Source organism: Suillus discolor (assembly GCF_016758755.1).
Source record: "Suillus discolor strain FC423 chromosome Unknown F5147scaffold_361, whole genome shotgun sequence".
Classification (NCBI taxonomy): domain Eukaryota; kingdom Fungi; phylum Basidiomycota; class Agaricomycetes; order Boletales; family Suillaceae; genus Suillus; species Suillus discolor.
In genome coordinates this window covers 4,393-17,957 of record NW_024541608.1, presented here as the reverse complement: position 1 = coordinate 17,957, position 13,565 = coordinate 4,393, and the positions used below count along the sequence as shown (strand labels likewise).

The following is a 13,565-nucleotide window of genomic DNA, read 5'->3' as shown; positions in this document are numbered from 1 at the left end:
GTAGAATTGATGTATCACTTCTTATCATGATAGCGCAACAAAAAAGTTGTACACATTAATGTGGTCATTCTGCAGTGAGGTGACTTACAGCACTTATCAGATGTTTCGGAGTGACAACACTGCCATTTACACAGTGAGAATTAAGGTTCTCTACACACCCACTGACTGGTTTGAAGTCTGGCCTCAAGTTTCATGTGGGTACAAGGAGCTTGAAGCTGCAGGGTCGCACCAAGGGCATGACATTCGTGACCAGTGATCCGATACAGTGGTAAGTTCTCCGGTACGACTATCATCACACGAGGAACACTTGCCTGAACTTGAACTTATCCACCTTAGAATCTTATCTCGTCCCGCTTGTCGTGGTGCTAGAAGCTCTGATGTGTCATTTTTCAGATACTGCTGCGTCACGAGTGCCAATTCTATGGGAAGTTTTGCCATCTGCATGGTGAGCTCCCGAGTTATTCCCCGAGCGATATTTACATACTGTGTTGCCAGCGAAATTGAATCTGGCAATCCATAATCATGTTGTCTTCCTCAACGCAAGGCCTCGTCACACAAGTTGAGCTCGGGAGCACGTATGGAGCACTTTTCATTGGGGCCATTATTGCAGCCATGTGAGTGGAGTTCGAACTATCCGCTTGCTTTTCGGACGAAACTGACACCGCCTGTGTCTCATCAGTCTTTTTGGTTTGACCAACGTTCAAGCTTTCATCTACTTTAAGACGCATAGGGACACAGGCAGAACATTCTTTAAGCTGGTCGTTCGTCCATGCTGCCTTCTTTCCAGTTCTGTCTTTCACGCTATATCAACAGGTCCTCTTATTGTGGCAAGTCTTCCTTCGAGTTTGGCTTGTCGAGCGCATGACAGTCATGCCACACCATGAACTTTTACAAGATACTTGATGCTTTTCACCTGATCTTTATCGTTCATTGCATCTATTATTATTTAGTGACCCACTTCGCGAACATTGGTGCACTCACAGAAATTGTATGGAGTTTTAAAGTGAGTTTTTTATGTAGCTTCTGTTATCATATTGATAAACTCGTGCAGCTTCAGATAATATTTGACGTAGGTCGTGTTTCCTGAACTTTGATCCGCCTCAAGTACGCACCCCACAGGTCCCCATCATCCATGGGGTACAACTGTAAGTATGATGTGCAGTATCACATACAATGTAATACTTCCTCATTTTATAGCCTGTATGCTCATCGTATATGGACAGGTATTTGTCCTCTTATCTATGGAGTGGATACACAATTTATGAACCTAGTCAGCAAGGGCCGATCAAGAGTTCTCCCGATTATAGCGGTGGGCTTTTTATAGACGTTCACGTCTTCATTTTGGAATTTGATGATGTTGCACTATTAGGGCATATTCGCGGTCCTAAGTTCAAGTGAGTGTATCGCCCTGAAATATTTCTCAATCGTGAATTATGCCATTCAGGTTTATCCATCCGTAAGAGTTCAAAATTGCTCTTGTTGGCTCGTCATTTCTACTTTGAATGTTAACCCGATGATAGCCCTTCTTTGGGCGCTGTGAGTAGAACAGTGGACTCTCTTACTCCACGAAGTGTTGATTGCGAGTAGATTTCAGTGTCACCTGTTCTCTGACTTGATTAGAGTCGAATGGGCGACATACATGGCCTTGACCGTGATTAGTTGTGGTGATGTCCTTAATACATCATTACTGTGCTATCTCCTCGCTACCTCACGTACAGGGTTCTCTATGTAAGGGCCGGGCCGTTCGCGGTCGGAATCTGATAAGCCAACGCAGCGTCTTAGCACCGATTCTTCTATACAAAAACTCATGGGTTTAATCATCGAAACTGGCTGTCTTACAAGGTGATTCTCCTTACAGCCTGTTCCGTCTCTTAACTCATATTTCGTGCAGTGTGTGTTCGGTGACAGCCATCATTACAGTGAGGTCCCAGTTACTGTACTGTCCCCTCACGGCTCTGAGAGTCACCTACAGTGTGCAGTGATGCCGAAGAACTACATCTTTCTCAGTTTTGAATGTTTATTGGCTAAATGTAAGATCAAAACATTATCCGAGGATCGTGCTGACTAATGATATGGTGTTAAGTACATGTCAACTCGTTCATCGCACTCCTGAACTCGCGATACTACCTGCAGGCCAACAGAGATAGTACCGTTTCCTCCAAATCCAATGTCAGACACAGCGTCTACCTCTCGGAGCGGTACTTTCCCTCGTCACAAGACGAGAGACTCAAAGGAGAACATTTTAATCATGCAGATGATGAAGTAACAGTGCATCCCGCTCGACCTGTCCAAGCTGGTAGTTGTGTTAGTGTCGATGAGACGGAAGCCACAGCGTCTACTTGCGGTGATATTGGAAAGAAATTATATCTCGAATTCGTATGATGGGATCGATCGATTGTTACCCGCTTATTCTTACCTATACCATGTATTGCTGTTCCGAGAACACGTTGAACCAAATCAGTGAGCAGGTACTATGGCTCGGTTTGTAGATCTGAAACTTAAAGCAGCCCATCAATACAACAAGGGACCAGTACTATAGTAGTGCCATCAAGATAAGATAATGGTCACGGAACCACAATGCAACTTGAGGGACCAAGTTGGACTCGCTACAGTATAGGACCGGCATTTGAGCCAGCACCGTCATTTGAGCCAAACAGCTACCACACACTCAACATTTGCTTATTGACACATCGGATAGCACAGATATATTCTAAATACATGCATCTGAGATACTGTCGAGTAGAAATGAAAAAAAAATTGTATATGCATGCTACAGGTCAGAAACATGCCCTCTTTTGGCACTAATCAATGCAGCGAGAAGGAAGTATTCAATTATCAATGTCAAAAATCCTGCCAAATGAAAGATCTATATCCCTAGTACAGTTTCAGTACAATGATATATGTCCTACACACAACAACATGCTGCCACTGGGATCCCGGACGAGGGTCTCAAAATCCATTATCAAATGTGTTTATCAGGACAAGATTGCGAAACTAACCCAATTTGGACTTTTGTTTACAGGCTCGATGAACACCATCCTGCAGTCATATTCTGCATATCTCAGTCATGGTTGGTCGTCCAAAATCAGTCACCAGGAAAAAACAACTTGCTAGGCAAGAGCAAGAGATTGCCATTACTCGAGCCATCAATGAGTACCGTGCCGAGCAGAGAAAAGATCAGCCTACCAAAAGCCTCCGTGCCATCTGTCGAGAAGTCCAGGAGGAATATCGAGCAGAAACTGGGAAACCAGTGGTCGTTGACCACATGACTGTCTCGCGTCGACTTGCAGGGAATAGAAGCAGCGCCCAGTACATGGCAGAGGAAAGAGCATGGTTAAAATCAGAGGAGGCAGAGAAGGTTGTTGAGTATTGTCTTGAACTTGGACGTCGTGGATTTCCGATTGGTCATCGTCGACTCAAGGAACATGTTGATGCCATTCTACGAGCACGACTTAAGGAAAAGTTCCCAGCTGAAGGAGTAGGAAAAAATTGGACTGACCGGTTTGTTGAAAAACACATGGACAAGCTTGGCAGATTCTGGACTCGATCTCTTGACACCGCTCGTGGTCGCGCTGTCAATCCCACAACTCATGATCAATGGTTCACACTACTAGAAGGTGCTATGACATCACTGGGTATAGAAGAAGATTGCATTTGGGCAGCAGACGAGACTGGATTCCAGCCAGGTGGTGGAAACAAGGAGCGTGTTTTTGGTCCTTCTGGGGCAAAGATTCAGTACCAACAACGAGATGGAAATCGAGAGAACATCACCGTTATGGTTACAATCTGTGCAGACGGCACCGAGATACCACCCACTGTCATATACAAGGGTAAAGCTTTTGGAACCCAGTGGCATCATAATAACAATCTGGGGGCATCGTGAGTACTTGCTATCACACATGTTGTAAAGTTGCTCAAAAAATGAAGGGTTGCTCACTCGACGAAAGGGTGGACTGATGGTGTTATTGGTCACCATTGGATCAAGGATTTTGATAAGAAGACCTGCGAAAAGGCCAATGGCCGTCCCCGGCTGCTTCTTGTTGATGGGCACAACTCTCATTATACAGAGGCCTTCCTGTCCTATGCACGTCAACAGAACATCCATGTATTATGTTACCCTGCACACACAACACACATCTACCAGGGGCTTGACGTGGCTGTGTTCGGTACACTCAAACGCTGCTGGTCAGAAGAGCGGGATGAGTTCGAGCGTACTACAGGACAAAAAATCACCAAAAAGAACTTTATTCAGGTGTATCAAAAAGCTCACATCCGAGCTGTAACTCCCGCAACCATTAAAGCTGCTTTCGAGAGGACTGGTGTGTGCCCACTGAACCGTCAGGTCATTACAACAGACATGATGGCCACGAGCCTCGTTACTTCAAACCAAGGGCATCTACCATTGCTGCAGCCCAGTCCAGTACGAGTTCTTGCAGATGCTATTCATCAGTATCAAAATGCACACTCAGTCGAAAATCCCTCACTGCCATTTGACGACATAGAAGTTACTGAAAATGCCTTCCGTTCTTCATCAACTCAAACACCAAGTAGCTTTTTCGAATCACTCACCCGCTTGTCCCCAAACAATGCTGTCGCTGGCCCATCCACCCCTTCCCCACTCGATGACTTCTCTCGCACAGTTGTGAATTCTCTAGCATCAACATCAGCATCTTTCCTTGTGTCAAGTAGCCCATTGCACTCGTCATCACAATTTCCTCGCTACATCCCCACATCTATCTCGCCTTCCCGGAAACGAAAATCCGAACTTCTTGACTTCGAACCTGAAACACAGAGAGAATGGGCGCTTCAGCAGGGACTAGCGGCAGCTCATGAACGAGAGGCTGCACAGAAAGCTATGATGGGTGGGATGCAGTCCACAATAATTCTACAGGGGATGTACTGTGACTCATTGCATGGGCAACTCGCAGCACAGGAAGAGGCGAAGAATAATTCAAAAAAACGCGGGAAGTTAATGGGAAATGGCTTACCTTGTTATCTGAGTGGAGATGCTTTCTACACGCGAGTTGTCGACCATGAGAAAGCAGCAGCAGATGAAGAAGTGGCCAAGCAAGCTCGAAAAGAGGGGAGAGAACAACGTGCTGCAGTTTTGGAGGAGTGGAAGAAGACGGAAGAAGCAAGAAAGAAGCGTAACAGGGAATTAAAGGGGAAGTATCAAATGGACTTGGAGCGGTGGAAGGAGGAAAAAGAACTCGCGAAGTTGGAGAAGCGTCGGCTGGCGTGGAAAAAGCCAACGCGAGGTAAATTGGAGGCGCCGTTACCTAAACCGGTACTTGCGGAGGGCACTGCAGGTGACGAGCTTGATGTTGACGGTGATGACCATGAGAATGCCAGTGACGAGGATGAAGAGGAGTAGTAGTAACTAACCTGAGAATCATTACGACACGATAATCCGAGTTGGCGCTTAGATGTGCGCTATATCCATTTTAGGGCTGGCTCAAGTGGTGAAAAAAACAGATATCGAGACATTTTACTGATCATTGCATTGCACACTCGTCACCCATTTGATTGCTCTATAGTGTTGCATTAGTATGGTCATTGTATAACTAAACATAACTGTCACATCAGATTTTTGTTTAATGGAGGAGTGTTAACTTGAGACGGCCAACAAAATTCGCTGGCTCAAATGCCGGTCCTATACTGTATCTGGTGGTCTCATCAATGTAGCACGCAGCAGGCTTGGAGTAGTACCATCAAAAATTTACCTAATACTAAGGACACTCAGGCCTAGGCTAACCCGGACATCATCCGATGGCCGGATGATAATTTTGCAACTCCGAATCCGGGTCGGATATCATAATCAATTACTTCCTTCAAGGCTTAGTCTGACAGCGGTAGCTAATACGTACCTGCTGCGCCCAGCTCCGTGCAACCTGGACAAAATTCAGGAAATAATATTGCGTCTATTTTCCCTCATTATTCCTATCGTTGAAGATCTGATGCTGCTGGAACACATGTGTCTTCAATCATAGAAGAATGCATTAATGAACTTTGAAAACTGCGCACCACCTCAACCGCTATTAAATTTACCGATCAGTTTCAACTGGAAGGAGATCAAACCGGATGTCACGGAAGATGTAGCGCCCCGTATATAACTAAGGTTACGAAGGTCCTTGGCCCTTTGTCGGAATGCTGTCTACAAGGAAAGCCGTTTGGCTTTTTCTCGCCTTTGAACGGGTTCTGACTGCACAGATACCTTTGTCGAGCCATCCGCCTCTATCCTTCTACCCGGGGCCCGAAAATGATCTTGGACAGTGGGACCTTGATGAAGGACCTGCGGTGAACGCGACAGGACATCTAGTGTTCGAAACGGTCAATTCTCTGCTTCAAAACTGGCCAAATACACGTCATCGTATTGGTATGTCTGAAAATACTGAACACCACGCAGATTCATCATTTATGTCTTGCAGGTCATACAATAGTCACAGGGATCATTCCCGTGGGCACTCTTCTCTACCATGGAGCTGCTGGTCCCCATTTACCGACTGCTTTGGATTGGGTGGCTGTAGAGCCAGACCACTCCATACTTTTCTGCGAAGGGTCAATCGAAAAAGGATGCTGGCACCTCACTCTTACAGTCACTCGGCCAATGAAAGTGCTCTATTTTGATGGAAACAGCGGTGCGAAACTCCTCGAGGGCACCATGGACACCCAAGATCTCGTGGCATGGTCGGAAATGAAACCGGAGTGGGTGAAAAATGAAGAGCAGCGCATAAAGGATCTGTGTAAATGGGGTGAGAAATATGGGGTGAATGGCTTTGTGAGGTTCGTTGGATGTTAAGATGCGTCAATGCCGATGCTGATTTGCGAATCATAGGATGCAAATGAATTTGTGCGAACTCATATGCATATGTAGTTCTTTGGGACTTTTTTGTTAACAACAGTCATAGTGAGATCATGATCTGCAACTTCACCTCTCACATGGAGGTCGCTTCGTTCCTAAATCTCGAAAGCACTCGCCTCAGCAGAGGCACAAATCCGGAGCTACCTGAGGACCCCAATACTAGTGAGCGACCATGTCCATGTTTTGACGTAGGTCTAATTTATTCTCGGACATAAGTGCATCGCGCTGTAGAAGTAACGCATTCTTCTTCATGGCACGATCATTATCCAGGAGAAACCCGAATCATACTTGATTTTTCTGGGCTCGTCTCTTTCTACGATACCGCTCTTGTTCCATCCTTGGTGCCGCGCCGTGTAGGCGTGGAGCGGTGGGATCATCGAGTAGCAGGAATATCATCGGAGGATATAGAACGTGTCCGAGACAGGCTAGCTCAAGCGTTAGCACGACCACCTGTCGCAACCAGCGGCATTGACTGGAAAACGGTCTTGCAGGTGGTGGTTGATAGATATGCCAGCCGCCTAGAGATTACGCACCACCTTTTGAACCTGACGTTGGACGATGGGTCAATCTTTAACCACGCACAGCAAATTCAGAGACAACTGCGTACCGTGCTTCTGCCCTACACGGTGTTTGCAGCTTTACCTCCCAACAACTCTGTCGCTGTCAACGCCACAAATTCGTGGGCTGTCCCAGTTTTTCGAGAATGTGCTACGTCGCACACGGCCTCCATAGTGCCTCACGGAACGTCACTGATGCCCTCCGAACGCTTGCTCCTGCAGGCGGTGCGGGAAACCACGCATGAAATATGCCGCGTCGCCACGAAGATGTGGGCTTTTGGAATGACTCTTGGAGTCGACCCCCTTTATCCTTCGGAACTACGCCCTGAAACCGATCACATACGTACTCTCATGGGCGAATGGAAGGAGGATGTGACACAGTTACTCTCCTGGTTGGATTGGAGCGTGTGGGTCAAGTGCCGACCGGCCTGTGGTTTCGAGGTAACAAAGTCAAGTTACTTATTTGCGAAATGACTGACCTGGTCGTGCAGGAGATGTGCTACTTGCCTACTTGGCCCATAGGGTTTTTCCCGACTCCCGGCGCACCACCTGAAGCTGAATGGGACAATGCTTCCTTATGGCCAGACCCAAACGACGGGGAATGGAGAAGACCGCAGCCGAAGTGCATCAGACGGCTGGAGCCCTATGGTTTTTAGGATATATGATTCACATGCACTATTGCAAACATATAGATATCTTTTGTACGTAGTCTGACTTGGTAAATAATTGCCTTGGAGTTTAAGCGCGCGGCGCGCGTAATGTACGAAGTTTAAACGTTTATGGTTTGAAATGTTTTGACATGTTGGTTCTGTTGTATCCCTGACAATCCCGACGAGTGTTGTAGCCGTGTGAATTGTAGACGGGTAGAATCCTGCTCCTACTAAATATCATCATTTCCTGGAAGTACACTCAGGCCTAGGCTAACCCGGACACTCAACCGATGACCGAATGATGATTTTGCAATTCCAAATCCGGTCCGATATTTGGTTTACGCCTGGGTCTGACAGATTCAAAGTAGTACCCGCTGCGCCCAGCTGCGCGCAACCTGGGCAAAATTGTATTGCGTTCATTTTCTATCATTATTCCTATCGTTGAAAATCTGATGCTGCTGGAAGATAATAGGCCTGGATTAATATAGAAGAATGAACATTTAAAACTGCGCACCACCTCAACCGCTAGCCAATTTACCGATCAGTTTCAAGTTGAAGGGAATCAAACCGGATGATGCCTTGACAGAAGATGTAGCGCCCCGTATATAACTAAGATTACGAAGGCCCTTGGCCCTTTATCGGAATGCTGTCTACAAGGAAAGCCGTTTGGCTTTTTCTTGCCTTTGAACGGGTTCTGACTGCACAGATACCTCTGTCGAGCCATCCGCCTCTATCCTTTTACCCAGGGCTAGAAAATGATCTTGGACAGTGGGACCTCGGTGAAGGACCTGCGGTGAACGCGACAGGACATCTAGTGTTCGAAACGGTCAATTCTCTGCTTCAAGCCTGGCCAAATACACGTCATCGTATTGGTATGTCTGAAAATACTGAACACCACGCAGATTCATCATTTATGTCTTGCAGGTCATACAATAGTCCCAGGGATCATTCCCGTGGGCACTCTTCTCTACCATGGAGCTGCTGGTCCCCATTTACCGACTGCTTTGGATTGGGTGGCTGTAGAGCCAGACCACTCCATACTTTTCTGCGAAGGGTCAATCGAAAAAGGATGCTGGCACCTCACTCTTACAGTCACTCGGCCAATGAAAGTGCTCTATTTTGATGGAAACAGCGGTGCGAAACTCCTCGAGGGCACCATGGACACCCAAGATCTCGTGGCATGGTCGGAAATGAAACCGGAGTGGGTGAAAAATGAAGAGCAGCGCATAAAGGATCTGTGTAAATGGGGTGAGAAATATGGGGTGAATGGCTTTGTGAGGTTCGTTGGATGTTAAGATGCGTCAATGCCGATGCTGATTTGCGAATTATAGGATGCAAATGAATTTGTGCGACCTCATATGCATATGTAGTTCTTTGGCAATCTTTTGTTAACAACAGTCATAGTGAGATCATGATCTGCAACTTCACCTCTCACATGGAGGTCGCTTCGTTCCTAAATCTCGAAAGCACTCGCCTCAGCAGAGGCACAAATCCGGAGCTACCTGAGGACCCCAATACTAGTGAGCGACCATGTCCATGTTTTGACGTAGGTCTAATTTATTCTCGGACATGAGTGCATCGCGCTGTGGAAGTAACGCATTCTTCTTCATGGCACGATCATTATCCAGGAGAAACCCGAATCATACTTGATTTTTCTGGGCTCGTCTCTTTCTACGATACCGCTCTTGTTCCCTCCTTGGTGCCACGCCGTGCAGGCTTGGAGCGGTGGGATCATCGAGTAGCAGGAATATCACCGGAGGATATAGAACGTGTCCGAGACAGGCTATCTCAAGCGTTAGCACGACCACCTGTCACAACCAGCGGCATTGACTGGAAAACGGTCTTGCAGGTGGTGGTTGATCGATATGCCAGCCGCCTGGAGTTTATGCACCACCTTTTGAACTTGACGTTGGACGATGAGTCAATCTTTAACCACGCACAGCAAATTCAGAGACAGCTGCGTACCGTGCTTCTGCCCTACACGGTGTTTGCAGCTTTACCTCCCAACAACTCTGTCGCTGTCAACGCCACAAATTCGTGGGCTGTCCCAGTTTTTCGAGAATGTGCTACGTCGCACACGGCCTCCATAGTGCCTCACGGAACGTCACTGATGCCCTCCGAACGCTTGCTCCTACAGGCGGTGCGGGAAACTACGCATGAAATATGCCGCGTCGTCACGAAGATGTGGGCCTCTGGAATGACTCTTGGCGTCGACCCCCTTTATCCTCCAGAACTGCGCCCTGAAACCGATCACATACGTACCCTCATGGATGAATGGAAGGAGGATGTGACACAGTTGCTCTCCTGGTTAGATTGGAGCGTGTGGGTCAAGTGTCGACCGGCCTGTGGTTTTGAGGTAACAAAGTCAGATTACTTGTTTGCGAAATGACTGACCTCGTCGTGTAGGAGCTGTGCTACTTGCCTACTTGGCCTATAGGGTTTTTCCCGACTCCCGACGCACCACCTCAAGCTCAATGGGATGATGCTTCGTTATGGCCAGACCCAAACGACGGGGAATGGAGGAGACCGCAGCCGAAATGCATCAGACGGCTGGAGCCATATGGTTTTTAGGATATAGCACTACTGCTAACATATAGACGTCCTTTGTACGTAGTCTGACTTGTAAAATAATTGCTCTGGAGTTTAAGCGCGCGCCGCGCGTGACCTATGTACTTTGAAGAGGGCTATGGTTTGAATGTTTCGCTCTTTGTGTTTCGCAAGTGAAGTGCTAAGATACTGATTCAAACACAAGAACTTCCCCTCATTTGTCCGTCAACTCAACATGTATGACTTTCACAAAATTCCTCATCTCCATGACGCCATCTCAACGACCTTAAGTCCTCCAACCGACATCTTTGACAGGCAGTCATCGCTGCTTGTGAGAGACATAACAAACACTAGGACGCCATTTATCTCAACGCGAACCCTAGTTGATGACACCCGACACACGGCACACCTTCAAAAGCGTGAAATTATATTCTATCCTAATATACTTCACATGAACTTTGTTCTCAACCTCCTTGTAGGCCAGCCTGTATTATGAGCGCTGAGCAATGTCCTGAACTTTATGAATCATTACAGCGAAGAAACAAATGACATGTTAGACTCATACCAACGCTATCATTCTGGGCGATCCCCTGCAAACTTGGGTGCCCCTCTGCTTGTAGGTGCGTTCCTCCAAGGGTATAAGTCAATACCCTAGTTTATGCCGATGGAGTCTGGATGGTGGACACGGACATCAAGTGAAGCATACTGTCTGAGTCATTCCCGTCTAAAGATAACAAGAACAAAACGCACCGAGTAGGCTAGTACCAGCCACCAGGCAACACAACTCTATCAATTTCCTCGGAGAAGCCGCTGATTCGGTGCATGCCGTGCATTTATAAAGCTCTCTAGCTTCGCCTGGCGCACCCGCGAGGTCAGACAACAGCACCTGCTCGACTCAATTGGGCTGAAGATAGAATGCGGACCCCATTAGCTCGAGCGAGGGCCTATCGATGTGTGACAAGCGTGTAAACGCATCGTCCATTTATTGAAACCACGCTACACATGGATCAGTTCAACGATAGTCTGAGAATGAATATCAATCATACCCCCCAACAAAACCATCTCATTCGCCTCTTCCAGTTGCGCGCGCCGCCAGATCGGGATTGAGGAAATCTCGGACTATTTTGAGGTTGTCTTTGTCCCCTGGTTCGAAACCTTTGCTATCGTGGAGAACAAACCTGTTGTTCTGAGATGAGATGAACTCATCGTCGATGCTGGCATCGCCTGGCTTATCGTGCGCAACGATCTATTGACAGTACTAGTATGAGTAGTTGTGTGTGTTGAAGCGTCGTGTTTAGCTCACCTGTTTTTCCACTCCAAATGCGTTGCTGATCAGTGATGACTTGCCAACGCCAGTCTATTAAACGCACGTCGTCAACACTGGCCTGAGACCGGAGAAAGTCAGATACCTTTCCTATCACCAGAATTCGGAATCTTGGGAGTATCAACCTCAAAAACGGCACTTTATGATCATCCTGACTCACCGAGGACAGTTCTGGAATATGTCGGAAGTGGTAGGCGGAAGCTCGAGGCTTTGACCGGAAGGGACAGAGCGCTCGGCCTGCCAATATATGACTTAGATGGGTTGGATGCCAGATGTGAATCCTTACCTCGGTTGTTGTATTCCTGGAAAGGTCGACGACGATCCTGATTTTTTTATGAAGCTTGATGGATTCTATGAATGCGAGGTTGAGTTTGTGAGTGATCAAAGTGAGAATGCGATGATTATTGCTTGCCATGATACGTGGGAAAGATGTCATCTGGGTCGAAAGAAATGTCTTCGAGTTTTGTCTTGGTCTTTGTCCCAAACCATGTCTTGTACCGCGTATGTAAGGAAAATGAATCCCCATGGGAAAGCATCCTGCGCCAAAAAAACACAGGTGAGAACATGTATTGGAGTCGGACGTCGAGTACTTACATCACCAAAAGTCCACAAGTCAGAAATTGCCTGATTTGGGTTGCGGCTGCGCCACAACGCTTCTCTGAAGCGCCACGTCATGGTCATAAGCGATTGTGCATACAATGTCATGCTAATGCAATTGTAAGGTATATGAGAACCTGACAGCGAGTAGCTAATGGTTGCTCCAGTCTGCTATAAGATTATCTATCCCAGCTGGAGTATATCAACAAATAATATAATTAAAGTGTGCCATAGCCTTCTCTTGCGAAGATGTTGTCATTGAGTTCCTCACCCTCATCAGCCTGCACCCAGTCTGCCTCATCCTCATCCTCATCCTCATCCTCATCCTCATCAGCCTGCACCCAGTCTTCCTCATCCTCATCCTCATCAGCCTGCACCCAGTCTTCCTCATCCTCATCCTCATCCTCATCCTCATCCTCATCCTCATCCTCATCCTCGTCAGAGTCGTCCTTCTCACCGTTGTCCTCATCCACATCTTCGTCTAATTCTTCCTCTTCGTCTTCCCCCATGTCCTCAGCGGCGCTAGCGTCCATATCAACATTCCAATTCTCATCATTGTCAGAGATGTTTGGGGCTCCGTCACTCTGCAAAAAGTCGTCCCATTCCCATGTGACCTTATGACCAACACCTCCACCACGAAAGCGCATGAACATATCTCAGTCTACAAACCTTGTACAGTAGTTAGAATTGTGAATAGTATAGAAGCAAAGTAGGACATACATATTGATATAGTGATACCACCAGTCCTCATCACCATCTTCTTCGTGACGGACAAATGAGGGTCCCATGTAGTGATCTGTGCGCCCATGTGCGAAGGCAGGAATGAGATGGACCCCGCGAATCACTTGATCAGGGTCAAGGAATCCAAAACATGCGGGATCATCGCCTTTAAAGAATCCAAGCCGGTGCAAACACTTTGCAGACCAGCCACCCTTGAACGTAGTATCACGCCCAAACCAACGTACGAAAAGTACATGCATGCGCAGCAGTTTTGATGTAACTGTATTCTTGCCGCCATAATACCAAAC

The 13,565-nt window shown here is 47.1% G+C and overlaps 5 protein-coding genes across 5 annotated transcripts; 4 read left to right on the top strand and 1 right to left on the bottom strand.

Moving 5' to 3' along the window:
- Window positions 1-699: 699 nt before the first annotated feature.
- F5147DRAFT_234885 (uncharacterized protein) lies at window positions 700-2,477 on the top strand. The gene is made up of 14 exons (XM_041428757.1): window positions 700-761; window positions 814-1,003; window positions 1,052-1,069; window positions 1,120-1,145; window positions 1,198-1,223; window positions 1,272-1,309; window positions 1,370-1,394; window positions 1,445-1,456; window positions 1,521-1,536; window positions 1,588-1,728; window positions 1,783-1,842; window positions 1,892-1,919; window positions 1,973-2,030; window positions 2,084-2,477. Exons 2-14 carry the CDS (start codon window positions 881-883, stop codon window positions 2,380-2,382), a joined length of 870 nt encoding a protein of 289 aa, XP_041284259.1. The 5' UTR covers window positions 700-761; window positions 814-880; the 3' UTR covers window positions 2,383-2,477.
- A 1,883-nt stretch (window positions 2,478-4,360) lies between these two features.
- Window positions 4,361-5,374, top strand: F5147DRAFT_590539 (uncharacterized protein; the record flags this gene model as incomplete). Its single annotated transcript, XM_041432183.1, has 1 exon — window positions 4,361-5,374. One exon carries the CDS (start codon window positions 4,361-4,363, stop codon window positions 5,372-5,374), a length of 1,014 nt encoding a protein of 337 aa, XP_041284258.1.
- A 773-nt stretch (window positions 5,375-6,147) lies between these two features.
- Window positions 6,148-8,161, top strand: F5147DRAFT_842313 (uncharacterized protein; the record flags this gene model as incomplete). The annotated part of the gene is made up of 6 exons (XM_041444418.1): window positions 6,148-6,376; window positions 6,429-6,783; window positions 6,836-6,850; window positions 6,909-7,024; window positions 7,079-7,860; window positions 7,911-8,161. The coding sequence occupies 6 exons, from the start codon at window positions 6,148-6,150 to the stop codon at window positions 8,073-8,075; spliced, it is 1,662 nt and encodes a 553-aa protein (XP_041284257.1). The 3' UTR covers window positions 8,076-8,161.
- A 119-nt stretch (window positions 8,162-8,280) lies between these two features.
- On the top strand, window positions 8,281-10,734 carry F5147DRAFT_234822 (uncharacterized protein). The gene is made up of 6 exons (XM_041428755.1): window positions 8,281-8,941; window positions 8,994-9,348; window positions 9,401-9,415; window positions 9,474-9,589; window positions 9,644-10,425; window positions 10,476-10,734. The coding sequence occupies exons 1-6, from the start codon at window positions 8,713-8,715 to the stop codon at window positions 10,638-10,640; spliced, it is 1,662 nt and encodes a 553-aa protein (XP_041284256.1). The 5' UTR covers window positions 8,281-8,712; the 3' UTR covers window positions 10,641-10,734.
- A 447-nt stretch (window positions 10,735-11,181) lies between these two features.
- On the bottom strand, window positions 11,182-12,375 carry F5147DRAFT_735147 (uncharacterized protein). The gene is made up of 6 exons (XM_041439430.1): window positions 12,227-12,375; window positions 12,101-12,177; window positions 12,026-12,050; window positions 11,920-11,973; window positions 11,663-11,862; window positions 11,182-11,612 (listed from the first exon to the last, which is right to left on the bottom strand). Exons 1-5 carry the CDS (start codon window positions 12,353-12,355, stop codon window positions 11,680-11,682), a joined length of 468 nt encoding a protein of 155 aa, XP_041284255.1. The 5' UTR covers window positions 12,356-12,375; the 3' UTR covers window positions 11,182-11,612; window positions 11,663-11,679.
- Between the last annotated feature and the right edge of the window lie 1,190 nt (window positions 12,376-13,565).